The following is a 19,676-nucleotide window of genomic DNA, read 5'->3' on the forward strand; positions in this document are numbered from 1 at the left end:
AAAAAAAAAAAAGAAAAAAAAAGGGATGGAGCCACAACAAGGCCAAACACGTGGATATTATATTGGAATCTGGCCTTGTGGTTTGTTTAATTTTTAACAAAGGAAACAAAAAAGTCCAGAAACTAAGGAACCATTAATAAGAATTATAAGGTCAAATATTACTACATGTAGAGAGAGGGGTGATACATAAGGATCAACAGAGACTTGAATTATTAGCAAAGTGATGAGGACCTGACAAACCTTTGAAGATATAAAACAACTATAAGCTTTAAATATTTCTTTGAGTGAACTCAATCATCATCCAGATACTTTGGATGCTTTGAGTGTATAAAGACATACAACTGAAAGCAAATATGTGGGAATGTCAGCAGTTCAACAGCTGCAGAAAGATGTTATTTGCTGTGTCTAGCGAGCATTTGGTGGAAGTTCAGTCTATATTGTTATAGATGTGAAAACACAATTTTGTCTTCCAATTGTAGAAAAGGGTATGAAGCTTCCTTTTATGACTCTTTCAGCTGCTGCAGAGAGGAACGACTGTGGTCGGTGGTTGCAGCAGTGAATCTAATATTCTTCTTTTCTGTGGTTTTCCATCATTGTTTAAAAGGAACAATGTATTTCTGTCGAAAACTTCTCCAACTTGTTTTCTCATTAGCACATCAGCCAATGTGTCTCTGAGCTCTGCAGATAGGAATCAATCACACGCACAGGAAATCCCCTGGACTCCGGCCACGTCCTGCCCTCTTTCCCCTCTCACTCGGCCGGATCTAAATCAAACGAGCATGGCTTGGCAACAGTGGATAGGCTCTTCATCACAACTGTAACTATGGTCACACTAGGACAGTAACATCCCCATGGCTACAGGAAAATAACTGTCCTGAACATTTTTCCACTTTAAGTGGCTGCAGGAATGAAAGGAAAATTCTTTTTATGGATCAGAGAGGAAGTTCCCAACAGGAGAGAGGAGAAACTGTAGACTGTAGAAAGATGGAAAACTGATCTGAATAATTGTAGGAACTGTTACTAATTTGTTTTTATTGAATTTGACATATATTCCAAACATAAAACTTCACATCTCCAATAACAGTTCATCCATCCTTTCCCTAACTGCTTATCCAGCTGTGGTTCCTGGAGGCTGGGAGCTGAATGATAAAAAATAAATTCATTAAAAATAATAAAACATGCCAATATTGTATACGTTTATCTAAAAGGAAAGTTTTAAGATAGTCTTATAAGTCTTATTGGAGCCTGATAGCCGAAGACTCTGCCCGCCACTCCTACTTTCAGAAACACGAAAACGCTGACATCTAAAAAAATTGAATAAAGATGTTTACATCTCTTTCTGAGTTGTTCTTCCCTTCCTGTAGTCGTACAAGTCAGTTTCTCCACTACTTACCTACTTTTACTGGTAAAACAGCAATCTTTCTGAGAAACTGAGAAATTTGATTTTGAAATGAAATTAAACAATTACTAGTTGAAACTAATCTCATTTTCTTACAGTTTATGACCCTGTTTTTCAGAGCGGTAAGTGTTTATTTACAGGGCAAGTCTTCTCTTCTCCTTTTCCAAATGATTGACACACTCAGTCACAGATGTCCTAAATCCATGATTTCACAGTCTTTTGTCATGCGTTTATTTTTCAAGAAGGGCAAAGAAATTAAACAAAGAGTCAATCATGACTTCCTCACATCTTCTGGGGGCCCTAAGCAGGATGGAAAACCCCACTCAGCCTCCAGTTAAGCCCTTCTGTGTCTTCTGTATCATTATTTTTTTTATTCTTTTCAACTGGATATTGTTTGTGTTCCTCTATCAATCTTGAGTCTGAGTCTGGCTTACATCTGCCGAAAGTTGAAAAATATATATCAGCATTGAAATCTTTATACTGGGGGTTCTCTAAGCTCACAAGGACCGAGTGCCAAGTTAGGAAACCAACATATGATTGAAGACTTCACAAGAAAATAAATGTTTAGTCCATGTTTGAAATGTGTCAGGTCAGTGCACCAGCTGTATTTGTTAATGTCAGGGAGGGTTACACTGTTGTGATGGCTAGAAGGGCTGAAATTGAACACAGGGACACCATCCTAGCTTCAAATCACGCACTGACGACTTCACCTTGTCCTCGAGCTTAGAATAATTGATTCCAAATTAAACAATTGCTTTTCCCCTATCTTGTTGGTAAATTTCTATGTAACCTGACTTAGCAGCTACTAAACACCAGGGGGCACCAAACATCAATCTCATTTCTAACGTTTTTATTATCTCTTCCCAAGGACAATATAATTCCCCTTTCTTTTTTATTATCCACTCTCCCGCTGTACGTCAGTGTGTGTGTGTTTTAGTGTGTCTTCTTTCTTTTTTATGTCGGTGAAATGGCTGCAATAGCTCTCAATCTGTAGCCATTTTTGAGGCACATCTGTGTTATTAAACACCTCACAGCTGGTAGTGAAAAACATTAATATGAGCACGGAGAGGAAGCTGATGGGCAGCAAACCAAATACCAAATGCACCTTCTCTGTATCCTGCATGTCCGCATAATCCTTACTCATCCCTGTCCCTCCGCACCACTTAGTTATTGCACTGTTTAATTATAAACAAACTGTCAAAATCAATATTGGTTTATTTATTTTTTTCATTTTTCCCCTCAAAGTGGGTTTTTTGTGTAAGACAATCAATAATCCTACTTTGGCCCTTGGGGGGAGGTTAAAAACGATCTATAATAGGATTCAACTCAAGCAGCAGGAATAACAACGAGCCAAACCAATTTCCCACAGGCTAACAGTGAGGTTTAACACCACAGTTTGCTGTCCCTTGTAGCTTAAAACCATGAAATTTGAACACAGAAGTGACAGTTTGCGTTTATTAGGCCTTTCAGCCTAGAAGTGTTTTAAAAGAATGATGACATGTAACTTTCATTTGTATTTATTCACTCAGAAACATCACCAGGGATGAAAGCATCTAGTTAAAGTTACAACACTGACAGTCCTGACACCGCACTGTGACAATTAATTTTCTACTTCATGTCCTGCCAGAAAGTTAATGAATATGGATATGGAAAAGGTGCACACCCCCATATTCTTGACCTTGTCATTTATCTCATCTTATGAGGCGAAGCAGAACCCAGATCAGTATTCTCATCGGAAGACATTTGATAAATACTCTCCCTAATTTAGAAGCAAAGCAGATGGTCTTGTTGCTGGCAATAGAGTTGCGAAATTGGGGCAGAGAAATAAGTGTATGTCAGCAGCAGAAGCATCAGCAGCAGCAAGGTGCTCTGTGAAGAGCAGGAGGTAGTGCTGCGTGTCCCAGGAGGGGTGTAGAAAGGGAAAAACCAGCCTGCAATAAAACAGCTGTTTCCGCAAGAAATGGCTGGCTGCCGGAATACCTGCTCCGCTCAGATAAAACCAAGTCCAAATAAGAGTTCTTTCTAAGCCAAATGTACTCTTTACATACCCGAAGGCACTAGAAATGAATTTGAATGTTCTTTTTTTGGGTTTTTTTTAAAGTAGGCTGTTAAAATCATTTAATGTTGTTGATTAATGTGCCTAGTGTGAAGTAACAAACCCACATAAAATCAGTCCCAATCATATGCAGCTGATGGATCTTTTACACTGTAAGATATACTCGGTGTTTTTGCTGAACACTGCAGGCTTTCATTTATCTTTTTCAGAGAGTCATCTTCTTTTTTTCTTCTTCTTCATTTTAAAATTTCCTAAATCAGTGAACACCAAAGTTTGGATGCTTGGTGTGCGGATCTGTTCCTAACCTCAACTAAACAGTTTCAAGTCTTGAGGTAAGTATCACTCATGTGAATGTTGCTCCTGAATGGCTTATGGGGATCATAGGAAATAAGAAAAAAAGCTCCAGAAAAGCATCTAAATTGATGTTTGCAAGCTGTTCTGGTGCGATAACGTCACCAGCTGTCTTATGTGTCAACTTACGGTAATTATCATTTAGGTTTAAGACATTTTTGCACCAAGTAAGGTTCTCAGACTCAGCAATTTCTTCTGAGCTCACTGTCTTAGAGGTTGCTCTATTTATATTTCAAAATAATATTTCATCAGTTATATTTGTATTAATGATATTTGTAAATGTCACCATGTAAGGTTGTGTTACATTGGTGCTAATTTAAGCTTTTGACCAAACAAAGATTTATTTATAAGTGAGTAGTCAAGGATGTAAAATGTGTGTTTTTGTTGTAGCCTTTACTCCTGGCCTATACTTTCTTATAGACACCTGCCACCACCAGTATGTGTGAGTGTAGTGGTAACAGTACTCACCTATGAAACTAGGGCGTGTGCACCTGTAGGTAGTAGGTCCATATAGTGTGTTTTAGACCCTTTCAAGAAGACAGAAGTAATATTATGTGAATGACTTATTTGTAATAGCTGAAGTCTGTGTGTGCTTTTTGATCTTTGACAGTTGCTCCTTGTCTTGTTCAAGCATCATCATGGTGTCAGTCAGCAAAATGTTTGTACTACACAGTCCCCGTGTGGTTTAATGTTACACAGGTGGACACTGATACTGGACCATAAGTAATGCATCACAAGAAGCATCACGATCACCCTCTGATAAAATTAATTTGTCACAACAGTGTTACAAGAACTTAATGTCATAAAAAGGATCTTTTTTAACCAAACTATGATATTTTCTTTGATATACACAAACTTAAAAAAGCAGCAAGTGAAAATCAAAGCAACACTGAGTGAAAGCAAAACTTAACTGTGGTCACAGATGAAGCTTGAACTCCAGTTCATGGTTGAAAGTCGGGTGTGTTCGTGTCACCTTCCTCCGTGGTCACATTTCTAATCTTTTTGTTGCTTCAGGAATGCTAAAAGAAATCAGAGCAGCAAATCTGGTGATCTTTCAGGTGGGAGACTTATTTAATTTAAAGCTGCTTTCTTTTTTATTTTGGCTACTTGGGGGAAAGATTAACTCTTGTTCTGAGTAGTTTTGTAAAGAAACTATTTTCTGTGTATCAAACTACACCTGCAGTTACTATGGAGGTTGTAGACACCCCTGTTGCTCTGGTCAGCTGAGCTGCTATGTTAGCTAGCTTGCTGTATACTTGCTGATGTAGATGTTGACATTAGACTGTATGGTCATATACAATAACCTATGGCTACAAAAAAGTCACACAGACTAGTGCTAAAGCCAACAACAGTAGCCCACAATCACATTGGTCAAGGTCAAATTTATTTATATTGCACATTTCAAACAGCTGATGCTGCACAAAGTGCTTAACAATGTAAAAATGGCATTAAAAAGCAACAATGTAATACAATAACAACAATAAAAAACAATAATAGGACAATAAAAGAATTAAAACACTAACTAAAACTAATTCAAATAAGACCAAAATGCTTGGGTCATAGTGTGTTAAAAGCCAGGGCATAGAAATGTGTCTTTAGTAATGATTTAAATTGCTCAAGTGTTTGTGCAGATCTAATATTTAAGGGGAGACTATTCCAAAGTCTGGGACCTGCCACAGAGAAGGATCTATCACCACGGGATTTGAGATAAGTCCGTGGGATGGACAGCATTAGTTTTGAGCTAGACCTCATGGTTTTACCTGGAGCATAGGCAGAGAGGAGCTCAGACAGGTAAGAAGGGGCTCGGGCATTAAGTGACTTATTAAAAACAAAAAGTAAAAGTTTAAATTGGATCCTGTAGGAGAAAGGAAGCCAGTGTAAAGAAGCTAAAACTGGGGTTATATGCTCTCTCCGTTTGGTACCAGTTAGCAGGCGAGCAGCTGAATTTTGAAGACGATGGATGATGGCCTGATCTAGACCATAATACAATGAATTGCAGTAGTCTAATCTGCAAGTAAGGGAAAGGTGAATAACACGCTCAAAGACGTTAGCTGGGAGGTATGGCTTTACCTTGGCTAGCTGTCTTAACTGAAAAAAGCAGGTGAGCAAAACATTGATGACATAGGGTGGCCATGCTTTGCACGAGGTATGATCAAAACGTCCAGGTCCATAAAAATATCTACTTAAATCTGGCCAGTCTTATCTTTAGAGCTCTCATTGTAAGTGATGTTATGTCTCTGTGCGTCTGTGTTGGATCTCCCCCATTGTGCCAGAAGACCAACTCTTCAACTTGTTTTTTATTTTTATTTTTGGGAAGTGGGTGAAGCTGAAGGGAGGAAGATCTGGGGTACAGCTGGTGAAAGAAGAATGTGCTGGTGTGACCCACTCCTCAGCTGTTGCAGCATGACCTGAATCTCATCACCAGCCGTGATCCTTTCACATGAAATTCAGGTCAGTTTGATACACTTGCTCTCTGCACAAGTTAGAAGTTTATGGTGAAATCGCTGAGCACACAGTACAAGTGGTCACAAAGGGACTTCTCTGCTAAAAACAGCTGAGAGAAGCTGTCTGTACATGCCTGAACAGACTTTGAACTGAATTACAGCCAAATTTTAATCAGGCAGGGTTTTTGACGTTTATTAACCTGCTGGTAAAATCTATATTCTCCACTAATTATTAAGAGTCATTTATGACCGTTTATGAGCTCTGTAGATGTTCCTGTTCCATCATCTGCTGACTGCTAACTTTGCCTGACTGTTTGTTTTGCAGGAAGGACAGTGTGCAGTGGATTTATCAGAGCTTGTATTATTAAATAGTTACATATTCCTGCTGAAAACAGCTTTTTGGTGAGGGCAGTGAGATCGAACCTTGCAGCAAATAAGCTGTAAACCCCAAAACTGCAAGATCAAAGATACTCACAAAGCTGTACAGTTAGTAATAATTTGGAGTCCTTTTTTGTATTACACACCTGAACACAGAATACCCTTAGCTTTTATGTATTAGTATAATTTAGCCAATAAATGCATTTTTGGCAAATTTTGTCCGGGCCTTTTTGTAGCTGGGGAAGACATTTGGATACAAATAACTCACTGCAGTGTTGAGACTCACCTTGTTAAACACCAGGTGTCTACACACATATGTAACTGCTGTAACCAATATCTCAAGTTGAAACAGTGTTATTCTCTTCATCACACTGTGGCAGAGTAATATCTTGCTTTAGATGTTTCGGTTTGAGGATTATCGTCTTTTGGCTTGCTGCATGGTTTTTCTGAGCCCTCGGGGAACGCAGATGCAAATCTTGGCTTTGTTTTTCAAAAGCACAGCGTGGCTCTAAAGAACATCTTTGTGTCTTTAAAGCCTTCAGAGTGAGATGGAGTTATAAATCAGGCAGACAGTTTGGGGAATTAGGCCTCCGTTGTGTCAGTCCGGTTTTAATGTTGCTGTCATATCTGTCTTTGAATCGACTCAGATGCATCCAAATGTGTCCAACCAATGCACCGAGAGCTTAGGTGGAAAGAAAGAGGTTAGTTTCTTATTTGAAAGCATCTTTTCTCAGCTGTAGATATTTTGCACTTTAAATCAACACTGATTGATCTCTGAAATAAAAGGACAGACTGTAGGATTACACATCTTTTACTGTTTCCAGCTGGTTTTGAAATGTACGATACATAGATAATAACTATTTGAGTAATAAAGTGTACCAGTGATTGCTAGAATGAATTCGGTGGGGGTTGTTATGCTGTCTCCAATTTGTCTCGGGGCAATTGTTCTAGAAAAAATTACCATTTTGCTGCAGTTTTATTAGCGATCATTCCCCGCGGTTACCCTTTCTCATGATAAGTTTCTGTGAAGGCGCGAGTGTGTGCGTGCGTGAAAAACTTCTGTCGAAAATGAGTAACAAAATTGGATTTTGACATTATGGTTGAATTTACTCAGCCTTGAAAAACTAAACAGCCAGTGTTGGATTTTGCTGAAAAGAATTAAGAGCTTCTTTGAGTAACCAGAAAATTAGCTATTTTTTTCATCAAAGACACAAGAAATAATAGAAAGACAATCATATGGATAACAGACTTTCAGCCTCACTGGGTAATGCTGTGGGTAATAACGTGTCCTTTACAAGGCATGCATTTTGTTTTGACATAAGCAGCACACATATACAGTGTGCATGAATATCCTTGGTGGCCTAATTACTGGATATCAAGGTCATTCTGCATGATGTCCAGGGCCAAAAAGGTCCACATTCACAACACTTCTTCTAGATTTGCTGGGGGAATATCAGGAGACAGCTGGCGGTCAGGAAAATGCAGAAAGATGGTGGGTTTTCCCTGTTTTCCTCCAAAACATGTGCAGTTTTTGTTTTACTGGCGAAGTTTGCTGTAGTTGCAGATAGCCAAAGATTTCAGTGATCAGTGACACTGAAAAAAAGCTACAAGAATTAAGTTTCTAAATGGAAGAAAGAAAAATAATTAAAATAAATGTAAAGGAACCCCTATACCCGATTACTTACAGTACAGCACATGGTGCATTATTTTTGACTTGGAAATACAATAACTCTCTCTCTCCACCCTCTCTCTCGCTATCTCTGTATAGATTTAGGTAAGGAAAGTAGTGTAGGTATGCATGCCATCGGGATAATTATTGTAAAAGGAAAATATTTCTACTGTGCGCAAAATGTCTTTCTTCATTCTTCCTTCTTTCATTGTTCGTCTCGAACATGCGCTTCAGGTGTAGAAACGCGCTGAGATAGTCGGTGTTGCAGACGAATGTCACCGGCTTTGTCTCTGCTGCATGCCGTTTAAAGGGAACTGCCCCTTTAACCGCGTGGCCGTACTGCTCATGCTCGGGGCTTTGTGCTGGAGTTTCCCCCTGTCAGAAACCAGCTGTGTGGACTGAAGAGCGAGAGCAGCAGGCAGGAGAAAGAAGCAGAAGAAGCGACGATCCGGGGGGAGCTGCGGCTGTCGCATCCTCGGAGGAGAACAAACCCGGGCAGAGGGGAGGGCGCGTCTTTGTCTGGGAACACATCCAGCAGGAGAGAAGCGCACGGTCGTCTGAGCTCCGTGGTTTGATTTTATCTCCTGGATTACAGCTTTTCCCCGCTGAGAGAGCATCATCCGGTCACGATCGCTTGTATTCATTGGAAACTGCACACTGGAAGTTATCTGGAAGAGTTGCTTGGACGCGCGTAAGGGGGCTTTCGATGTGAAAGTGGATGAATACGAGAGGAAATGCGTTCACGGGCTTTTTAACGTCGGAGCAGTTTCCATCAAAGTTTCACCTCTTTGTCCCGTCCCGCAGCTTCTCTCGTGCAGCTCGGCATGTTCTGACAGCGTAACTGCTGTTTTCCTGCGCCTTTCCCACAGGCGTCACAGGTAAGCTGCTTGAGCCAAGTGACACCTCAGCTCATGACAACACATCACCTCACAGCCTAACGTGACGGCTCGCTTTCTCTCAGCTTGCAGCCTCCGAAAAAACAAGTCTACCCGCGTCCATCATGGTCCTTGTTAGCGGGACACGTCTGCTCACCTGGACCAGGTCTTCACAGAGCAGGTCCCGGGAAGTGTTGAAAATATACCTGGGAATACTGATGATGCTTCATCTCGTGGTCCACGCGGAAGCCTCCTCGGTGTCCAAGTCTTGTGATAAAAGCTGTTTTTCAGGGAAGTGTATTAACGGGACCTGCGTGTGTGACCACGGCTGGGTCGGGGATCAGTGCCAGCACTGTCAGGGAAGATTCAAGTAAGTTGGTCGACAGCTTGCGTGAATTTACAGTTCAAATCGTACCTGTTGTACTGTTTCTCATATCACTGTTGAGGTGATCAAAGGCCAAAACATGCAGGGTCTAAACTCTGCTAATGGTTACTACATCTTCTTTTCTTTGTAATATTAGTTAACTAATCTCACTCTTCGGGGATTAAGTGTAAAATGTTCACCTGCGTTTAAACCCAAGCACTGTGGATGATACTTGGCTCTATTGTCAGAGTGTATGAGGGTAAATTAATGCCACAGCAAAACAAAGACTGAGCACCCTGATATTATGCATTCATATTTTATGTAAAAAATTGGTAGAAGTTGGTAGACAGGAATATTAAATGTAATCTACAATAGTAAGTCATGGTTATGCATGAGTGTAATGTACTGCACAGCTTTGTTTGGTTTGGTTGGCTACATGAGTGTAAACATATTTCTAAAAGGAGGACATTAAGTTTTAAAGCCCAGAAATCAGACTGGTCACTGCTTTAGAGCTGCTGGCACGAGTCTCATACAGCTGGCATCAACCAAGTGATTCAGTGATGCCTTGCCTGTGATGTTTTCTGAGACAAATTTGATTTGGTTGCAAAGCTGAATTTTGAGTGCGTTTGAGTAGTAAGTGAAAAAGTAAGAAGCGACCATACTTCTTGAGAAAACTTAAAGCTGACTTAAGACGTTAAGTTCTGATTAAGGTCTCCAGAGAGTCTGAACGGGTTCTGCTAAAATATTTATAAAGACACAAGCCTGACCCGAAAAAAAAGGAAGAGAAGAAAAGAATAGGCATTGTTTTGTAGAAGCACTAATTAGTACAAACCACTGTCACCTGCTCAGCCACAGGCAGGAGAAGATGGTACAACCACAGAATACAGTGCTAGTGTGTACTCTAGAAAGGATTGCAGCAACAGTTAAGTTTAATAATACATCCGAGTGGGGACATACGTGTCTGCGTGCATGTGTGCAAAAAGACAGTATGCAATAATTTCAAATATGGTTCATACGGACCACATGTTTTTTTTTTTTTTTGTGTCACTTGCCCAGAACTGGCACCAGAGTAGGTCCCTGGTACACCTGTCTCAGCGGGCTGACTTGATCATTTGATCTCTTCATCTTCATACATGTTCTGAATTGTTCTTAGTCTGGTTTCATTGGGAAACCGTTACAGGAGAAAAGGTGGAGATTCAGAGAGGGTAAAGAAATTCCAGCCCCACAACTCATTCAGTATTATATATAGATATGAAAACATCCCTTCTGAGAAGTTTAGGTGTAGAAACATAATCTGTACCACTGTATTTCATAGCACATTATCTTTTAATGCATTAACGATGTAGTAGTAGACTGCAACTGATTTTTTTTTATTTTAATCTTTTGATCTTATGCTGCATCTATGTTCAGCAAAAAGTTTTTAAAGGTACAGGCAATGGCACATGCATATTTTGTCATTAAAATCCCTTTTAGTATTGCACGTAATGAAACCTCTAATAAGTGGAGCCAAGTGAAGAATGACACTTGGAAGGGAAATTACACAGCAAAGAGCAGATACTGGGGGGAAAAGTCAGTCCACCCACTGCCTGTTCAACTGGTTTATTCCCTCTTGACTTTTATAGCAATATGGAAGCCCCACATCACATATGCATGATGATAAAAGTGAAACATTTTATATGAAAACAATGTGTTTGCTGTTCATAAAAGCACACTAGTATAGTCACTGATGTCTAGGTCAGGTTAGGCAGGAATTGCTCTGCAAAATGCTTCCAGCTACAGAACATTATTCTGATAAGCCTTCCTGGGGAGTTTGTGTACGTGACAAAGAGGCAACTTAATCAAATGTTAGATTAAAAGTCTTCTATAAAGGAGGTGTTTCATGCTTGACTTAGAAAAACTGCTTTAGGTATCATAAAAAAACAAACAAACTTGGAACAGATATCCCCCTCTCTCTGCCTGGAGAGCAGCTTAAATGGTCAGATCCCCTCCCCCTCCTTGCTCTGTGGCAATATTCACCCCTCATATCGTCCTGAAGGAACAAGCATACCTTGTCACGGTCACCTGCAGCCTGCTCTGTTGAGTATGGATGAAGAAATGGCAGGATATCAGTCTGGTATTTTCTCTCTAGAGGACAGTATCGATTCCTCAATCAATACGAATGTTGCAAGAGCACTGGGCAAGACAAAACTGCAGGGATGAGCTTTTCTTCTTAGCGTCCGTTTGATATCATTCACTAATACAGAGTGCTTCTTATATACAAGCAATGGGAAATGATGGGAGTGCTCGATTAAAAAGGTAGAACAGCTGTGCCATCAAATTGCCCAATGAAGTGAAAGCGTATCATTGATGATAGTTCTGAGCTATCAGTCTACAGCATGTTTAACCCTTACATGACCACTTTACAAGTATACAACCAGTGTTGGTCAAGTTACTTGAAAAAAGTAATCAGTAACTAATTACTGATTACTCCCCCAAAAAAGTAATCCCGTTACTTTACTGATTACTTATTTTCAAAAGTAATTAATTACTTAGTTACTTAGTTACTTTTTAAAAACACGATTTACAACCTGAAGAGGTGATAAAGTGATAGATCTTTCAGCCCAATTCTACTTTTTCTACATAATCCATCATACAAAATGTAATCAAATGGAAAAGTCTCTTTTTTTAACTTGTTTTATCAGTTTTAATCTTTTAACTTTATGCATCAAGCAAAACATTTAATTATATGCAACATTCTCTGACTTGAATAAATTAGTTTAACATTTAAACCTATTTTCTACACATTCCAGCACATAAAATAAAATATTTTTTGTGTTTTCACTCACTCTTTCAAACAGATGCAAGTAAAACACAGCAGAAAATAAATAAAGTCAAAGACTCAGCGGTCCTTTTGCTCTATTTTCACCTGTAAAGCAGGAGAAGGGTAGGCGGAGGGTTACCCTGGTGCAGGTGTGCTGCGGTCAGTTGAAGAATCCGCGCGAGTGTCTCTGTGAGTTTCCCATCACGTCGTAGCTACTCGGTGCTTGCTCGGAAGTTTAGGGGGTTTTTTCGCTGTAAAAAGAAGTTTTCTTCCCACGCACGATGGACGCTAATGTTTTTGTCACTTTTTATGGAATCAAACTCAAAGTAAGGTCAGTACTTCCACGCTTTAAACGCTGCACGCTCATACTCTCTCCCGCACTCCATTGTTGATCTGCACACAGCTGCTGTCACCAACGTCGCACTTGCTTATGTCACTGTCATGAGACATTCTCGCAAAAAAAATCACGGTTTTAGTAACGCAGTAACGCAGCGTTCCTACGGGAAAGTAACGGTAATCTAATTACTGATTTTGCAATAGTAATCCCTTACTTTACTCGTTACTTGAAAAAAGTAATCAGATTACAGTAACGCGTTACAAGTAACGCGTTACTGCCCATCTCTGTATACAACTAATAAGGGCTTGCTAAGCAGAGGCTTACGGTGTCAGGAGGTCCCTGCAGCAGATTGCATCTGTTTGGACTGTTTACATTTCTTGTTTGAATGTTTATCAGCTTGCTACAAAGGTCACTAAAAGACAAGAAAGGGACTCAAATGAGTACAGAGAGACTGACATGACCATAAAGAAAGAAATAATGATTGTAGAGAGACACGAGCTCACTACAAAAGGGTGCAAAAAAGCAAATAGATGAAAATAATAAATGACCACAAAGAGATAGTAAAAACGATACAAAGAAAAGACAGCTAAAGTGACCACCAACAAAGAGAACAGTTTACAAAAAAAGAGCAAACACAAATAGCATAAATTGGGATTTTCAGGCAATAAAGACACAGATGAAAATGGCCCACCCGCTATATCCTAAATGACCGTAGACCACAGGGAGACCTAAATAACCACAAGGAAAGACAGATTTATCGCACGGAGATCCTAACTCATGAAAAATATGAAAGAAATGCAAAGAGATGAAAATGATGGATGTTTTTTTTCATTAGGAAGAAGCCGTGAAGCGAGACTTTTAAACACGGCACGTCTTAAATGAAGGTGGTGGCATTAACCGATAAACACACTGAAGATGGTGATTTAATGGCATAGGAGGTCGTTACATATAATGGGGACACAACTATGTGGGAAGTGACATGCGGGGAAAAATTGCCTGCATCTCGGGCTTTATACGGCATTTATTCTACTGCCAAGTGGCGATTAAAAAGTGCCTACTGTGGCTCTCTTTATCCTGTTGCAGGTATGGGCTTAATTAGAGTTGCTTCGCATGACTGACAGTTCAAAAATAATCCTTATCTATGTTTGACCCTAAGTTCATCCACTGTATGAAACAAGCTGTTCTTTGCTCCTTTCTCACTCTCTTTTAGTCAACTTTGGCTGCCCCTTGCAAACAAAGTTTAAATGGCAGGTGAATAGCTTACAGTCAGTGATATAACCACATTAGGGATATCCTCTCTCACTGATCTTATACAGAGGCTAGAGTAGAATAAAAATTGTCTGAACACTGAGCTCAGACATTTGGCATCAACTTGCACATATCCTAAAATAATTATATGAAACTTCAGCCATGTTTGATAGAAGCATCCACCAGTGTAGCAGGTTATGCATGACAGAAAACAGGAGAGAACAAAATAAGATCCTTTCATGATACACATCTGATGTCAGAAAAGGATTAAAATGACCATGAAGTCTTGATGTTACTGGAGCGGTGGGGGAGTGGGGTACATTTACAGGCCTATGCCTGGGCGCCACTGACTCAGGCTGCTCAAGATGTGACTGTTGAGTGACCTTTGACAACAAGTTTCTAAACATAATAATCTTCCCATCCTACTTGTATTAATGTCTAAAATAAAAGTGGATGGATGGATTTCAAAACCTTCCTTTGACCACTAGAAGCAAGCCTCATTGTCATGCACTGTAATTAGCCCTGTGTATATATTTTACACATTGTACCTTAAAAATGGACCGATCCAGCACAATGGAACCTACTGTTTAGACTGTAGCTATTTTGTTCTGTGTGTTTTTTGGAGTCAGAAGTATTTAAAGGATGGAGTGCTAATTGGAGTGGAGTGCAGCAAATGCTGCATCTGTAAAGCATATGGGTGCATATGGGTACACCTGCCAATTAGTGGGAAATAACAGATAATTAGTATCCCAGAGTTTCACTCTGAGACTGGAGCACAGACGTCATATTGTCACATACTTCCAAGGGATCCAGTTTAGTTATGGAGATGAAGTCTAGCAGACAGCTACATACTTGCCAGGACTCTAACTTTAAACCTCACCAGTATCCAAATGAAAGAGTTTAGTTCTTATGAATAGGGAAAAATGTATCAGGGTGTAAAAATGTTTATTTCAACAGTTATTTTAACATGGAAAAATAACTATTGAAACATTTTAACGTGGGAATCTATGGAAATTTAAAGTGGCTATTTGAGGAACTGCAGTTTTCAGTATTTCGACATTATCTTCATTTTCCAGCCTTGGAGGTTTTGCATGGAAATATAAAAAGATACCTTAAAAAAAGACTTCTAATTTTAATTTGTAAAGTGAAAATGTGTCTTTATGTTAAAGTTTTCATTTCTAAATCATCTAATAAGGGAGCAGAAAGACACTGGAGGTTGCTTCTTGGTATTATGAACAAGCTGTTGATAAGTTTCCTTGTAAACTACCTGTATTACAGGAATGCTCTCTCCAAACAGCTGTATTATCTAATGAAATTCACTGTTTCATCAGCTGCATCTAATAGTGAGGACAGACTGAAGGGATCTGTGCTGGTCTGCTTTGAAAATGCTCTATAAAGCTAAAGCTTTACTGGCCATTGGATTGCAGTTGGATGACACACACACACACACACACACACACACACACACACACACACACACACACACACACACACACACACACACACACAGTACTGTGCCACATAGATAGATCCAATAAAGGAGAAATAGGGAGACAGCTCTGCTTGTCTATTGATTTAAGGCATATGTGTTCTGTTTGGTCTTATTGGTTCACAGTATCACTCTTTGTTTTCAAAAGGTATTTTCTCTCTTTATTTTTTTCTGCTCTCCTGTTGTTTTTCTTTTGATACAAACTAGATAGCATCTTTTTCCCCACCTACAGCACACAAAAGCATACTTAAAGAAGTCATCAGCCATCAAAACGCTTAACTTTAAAATCCAATTTTCTTTGATGAAATGGTTTTTATAACATTTCACAGCACTACAGTTTCCAGTATATTTTAAGTTTGTGAAGCTTTATAACATCTTTAAACACATTGTGTTTTCTTTTGTGTTGGTTTGCAGTAATCTATTTCTGTCAGAGCTTTCTATCACAGTGAAAGAACTCATCAAAGATCTATCCAAGTCAACATGGTAAAATTGTTGGCCAATCCTTAAGCTCTTATTTTGAAAGTTCAGTTCAAAGTTCACTAACAACCTAATAGGTCCAGTCGCCACCCTCTAGTAATTTCCTACAGCTTGATCAGATTGCTCTTCTTGTGGTTCTCAGTGACATTCTGCTGTCTTGAATCTGTGATCTTCATGTCGTACTCATTCTTGTTCTGCTCTGGAGATCGGCTGTAAACTGGAGGGTGACTCAAAACACAACCCACAATAGTTGGAGAGCTGGTGCTACTACACTGAGTTCAAAGAGGCACCCAAGCAGAATGGGGAAATACTGCTCAGCTGCTCTCCAAGGTAAAAGAAACTATGTTTAACATCCATTTTCACAAGTGCTGGATCTAAGGTGTAGTGGTTTAGAAATGTTTGCCTTACATTAAAAAAAGATTCCTGGTTTGAGACCCAAACCAGCCTCTGAGGGTCACAAGCTAGTGCACTCCCAGTGTCTCTCCCAAGCCTGGGTAAACTGGAGGGTTGGGGCAAGCAGGGTATTTGGCATAAATGGTTACAGTCCCCATTGGGAAATAAAGCCACAGCTGAAAGTACTTATCTTTCACAAGTTGTCCTTGTGTCCTTCTGTTAAACTGAAACATACTCTTTCTTTTTATTTCTGTGTTGGCCTGTATCTACTGTTCGGTGTGGGTATTGCTATTTATGTATTTACTTGGTTGACATCAGCTGCAGGACTGCATGCTTGCCTTGTACTATCCCTCCTCCCCACGCTCCTGCTGGACTGTGTACACCTTGCCTTGCATATCAGTTTATGTTAGCTGCTCTCTTGCACTTGCTCACTTTCTCTTTTATGCATTCTTGAAGCTCAGCTGGGGAAGCGTTGACACACTGTCCTCTAACATATTTGGTAATTAATTAACAAAATTATTTTTTACAGAGGTAGCAGATCCCTGGTCAGACACTGGTAACGATCACACTACAGACAGACTCCTACGGTGCATGATTTGCTTAACTGTGCAGTTATCACACTAGTTGAACAAACTGATCTTTGGGGGACAACTGTGCCCAGAAACATTATAGAAATCGCTAAAGAACTACAAAATAGTCTCTTCTAGTAAATGCAGAGGTCGTCATCCTCCTTATGTTAACTTTGGAAGCACTTCGTGTAGTTTAGCACCAAACCTCAATATCTCCATAACTTCAAATAAAGTATAAGAATAAAGGTTAGCAGACCCATCCATCCACACCAGGAAACTCTTGCTTACGTTAACACAGTTCAGAAAAGTAGCCCTACAAACAAACAACCACATTGTATTCGATAATACCATAGTTTTGAAAACAACTTAAATTTCGGTGATGAAAGCCGAGTGTACGATGTCCAAATCAAGCGCTTTGCTTGTGTATTCATCTTTCATAGCTCCTGTCAGCAACCTTTCTATTGGAAACATTTGAAAAACAACCGATGCTTATTTTTGTAATGTTTTCAGCACTGTTCAAATGGCAAATTGAAGAGTCTCCTTAAGTCAAGTGCACAATCAGTATGAGTAAATCATAAATCACAAAGGAGAACTATGCAGCAATGAAAGAGTACTCTCAATAGAAGGATTTCTTCAAACTAAATATGTTACCTGTTTGTCCTCAATTAACCTCATGGTTAGAAGGAAGAGGCGGTGAAACACTTGTAGACCTGCGTAACAGTGGCATCTGAGAGTTTCACCAGCAAACTGTCTGATGCAGCACATCAAAGTAAATCTTCTTGCCCAAGGTTTTGCTAGAATAAACTGCTGCATTAATCTTGCTTTGTCTCTTGAAAGTTAAGTGAAAAATGAATTCACACTGATCAAACATTTTCAAGCCATTATCTCCCAACAGAGATGTAACAGGGAGGTCTGAAAGGAGATGCTGATGGTACTAATTGATAGAGAGGAGGGGAAAAAAACATAATGCTGCTGCTGTTGAGCCAGATGGAGCGAACTCAGTTTATCAGGCTTGGTGTGATAAGTACAGCATGCTTCGCTCCAAATTTAGACAGCAGCCGATCAGATGACAATACAATATTGCAGTTATATTTAGTGAAAATATACATGCAGAAAATGCTATTTTTATTTCTATAAAAATGATTATAGCCTTAGATTAAAACCCTCCACTTCATGTCTGATTTAATCTGTCAACTAATACTGTGAGCGCAGTTTTGATATTATAGTGGGACCAAAATCCTATTACGTGATGCTGGAGTCCATTATGGTCCCCGTTCAGCTCTGCACATCACATCTGTGTGCAGCAGTATGAATATCATGAATATCATTTCCCTTGTTGGTTTAGAAGTTTGGCCTAACAGAGTTAAATCCATAGAAGTGATAAATGAGAATTTAAATCATGATCATGGGAATTTGTTCAGTCTGAACATGACATGAAATCTTGTTGCCAAGTCGGAACAACGTAGGAGCTGTTGCCAAAAATAACTGTTAACTGTTTGAAGATACTTTACCTTCTAATAAGTTGATGACTCATTCTTCTGTATAGAGTAAATTGGATTCAGGACACATCCATTGCAAAAGTAAAATATGTACCTTAGCAAAAAACAGTCTTTTATTTAATATGAATTAATCAGCAAACATTGACCTATACTAACTTTGAAAATAAATCTCCACCACAGTAGAAAAGCTGAAAAATTAAGGGATTCTACATACCATATGTAGAAATGTGTTATTAAGGAGCTTTTTGTGTTTCTAACTTATTGTGTTAGACTCATGGGGTGGTTGTAGCTCAGGCGGTAGAGCAGGTCTTCCACTGATTGGAAGGTTGGTGGTTCGATTCCTGGCTTCCCCCTAGTCTGCGTGCCAAATATCCTTGGGCAATATACTAACCCCTTGTTGCTCTCCGATGCATCCATCGGAGTGTAAATGTGTGACTGTTAGATAGACAGAACAGATTAGAAAAAGTGATTGAGTGAATGAATTAGTTGTATAAAGAGCTTTGAGTGCTCAGAGTAGAAAAGTGCTATATAAGACCTAGTCCATTTACTATTTACTTATATTGGGAGATAAAAAAAAAATGAGATAAATGTAGCCACTATCATGTGACTTATTATTTTGTGATTTTAAAATTATGAACATTATTGTTATTTTTATTATTATTATTATTAGTAGTAGTGGTAGTAGTAGTAATTGGTATCAGAGCAATCATCTTGAGTTATTAGCTAATGCTAGCTTGGCTAGCAAGGTGTATCCATGGACTGATGACGTAGCTCGAGTACTGACTCCTTCTTGGTCTGTCAGTACAGCTGAGTGCAGAAAAGTCATTGCTGTAAAACCACAAATGTGGTTGAGAGTTCCAGTTTATAAAATTAGCTGAGGTGATGCCTGGCAGACAGTTAGTGGCTAAAGCTACTCATGACAGGAACTGTCTACCATTCAAAAGCAGCCTTATCCTTATTAACTCTTTTTCACCCAAGTATCAGACAGACTGCCTGGACCTATGTTGTAATTTTGGCTGTAAAATTTCAAGATAATTCTCATCTTTTCTGAACCATTTCAGTTTTCTCTCTAGCCCAAAACGGTTGAGGAGTTATGGAAATATAAGCACACATGGTAACATCTATGCCCAGCTGATTCCTCTGTCTGTGTGTTAAGTGAGCAGTACCTTTTGAATGGTTTGTGCTATTGTGATACAACAACTATCCTTATAAAGCACGTCTCTTTTCTTCTCTTCTTTCTGAAACCATTTGCGTTTCTCTGTAGCACAAACGGTAACAGAGTTACGGTCGTTAAAAAGTGCCCGTAAAATTGGCCCACTGTCAGGCTG

General features: G+C 39.4%; 1 protein-coding gene and 2 long non-coding RNA genes across 9 annotated transcripts in view; 2 read left to right on the plus strand and 1 right to left on the minus strand.

Annotated features, from left to right (window-relative positions):
* Positions 1 to 735: 735 nt before the first annotated feature.
* LOC113034733 (uncharacterized) lies at positions 736 to 11,967 on the minus strand. Of its 2 annotated transcripts, none has more exons than XR_003274223.1 (4): positions 11,584 to 11,967; positions 4,718 to 4,825; positions 4,275 to 4,333; positions 736 to 764 (listed from the first exon to the last, which is right to left on the minus strand). It is a non-coding gene; the product is annotated as an uncharacterized LOC113034733 (long non-coding RNA). The 2 variants fall into 2 exon arrangements; XR_003274222.1 differs by lacking the exon at positions 736 to 764 and adding an exon at positions 1,006 to 1,139.
* Positions 3,693 to 6,861, plus strand: LOC113034735 (uncharacterized). The gene is made up of 3 exons (XR_003274225.1): positions 3,693 to 3,787; positions 6,124 to 6,257; positions 6,576 to 6,861. It is a non-coding gene; the product is annotated as an uncharacterized LOC113034735 (long non-coding RNA).
* The window catches only part of atrnl1a (attractin-like 1a), a 331,746-nt gene continuing 320,121 nt past the window's right edge, over positions 8,052 to 19,676 (plus strand). For 3 of the 6 annotated variants that reach the window (XM_026189698.1, XM_026189697.1, XM_026189700.1), the window contains exons 1-2: positions 8,052 to 9,175; positions 9,259 to 9,542. In XM_026189698.1, the coding sequence (XP_026045483.1) occupies positions 9,298 to 9,542 (245 nt within the window). In that variant the 5' untranslated portion in view covers positions 8,052 to 9,175; positions 9,259 to 9,297. Of the gene's footprint in view, positions 9,543 to 19,676 lie in introns of all 6 variants that reach the window. The other 3 variants (XM_026189694.1, XM_026189696.1, XM_026189695.1) reach the window with 2 other exon arrangements.

The sequence above is a fragment of the Astatotilapia calliptera genome, chromosome 13 (genome assembly GCF_900246225.1).
Source record: "Astatotilapia calliptera chromosome 13, fAstCal1.2, whole genome shotgun sequence".
Lineage (NCBI taxonomy): Eukaryota > Metazoa > Chordata > Actinopteri > Cichliformes > Cichlidae > Astatotilapia > Astatotilapia calliptera.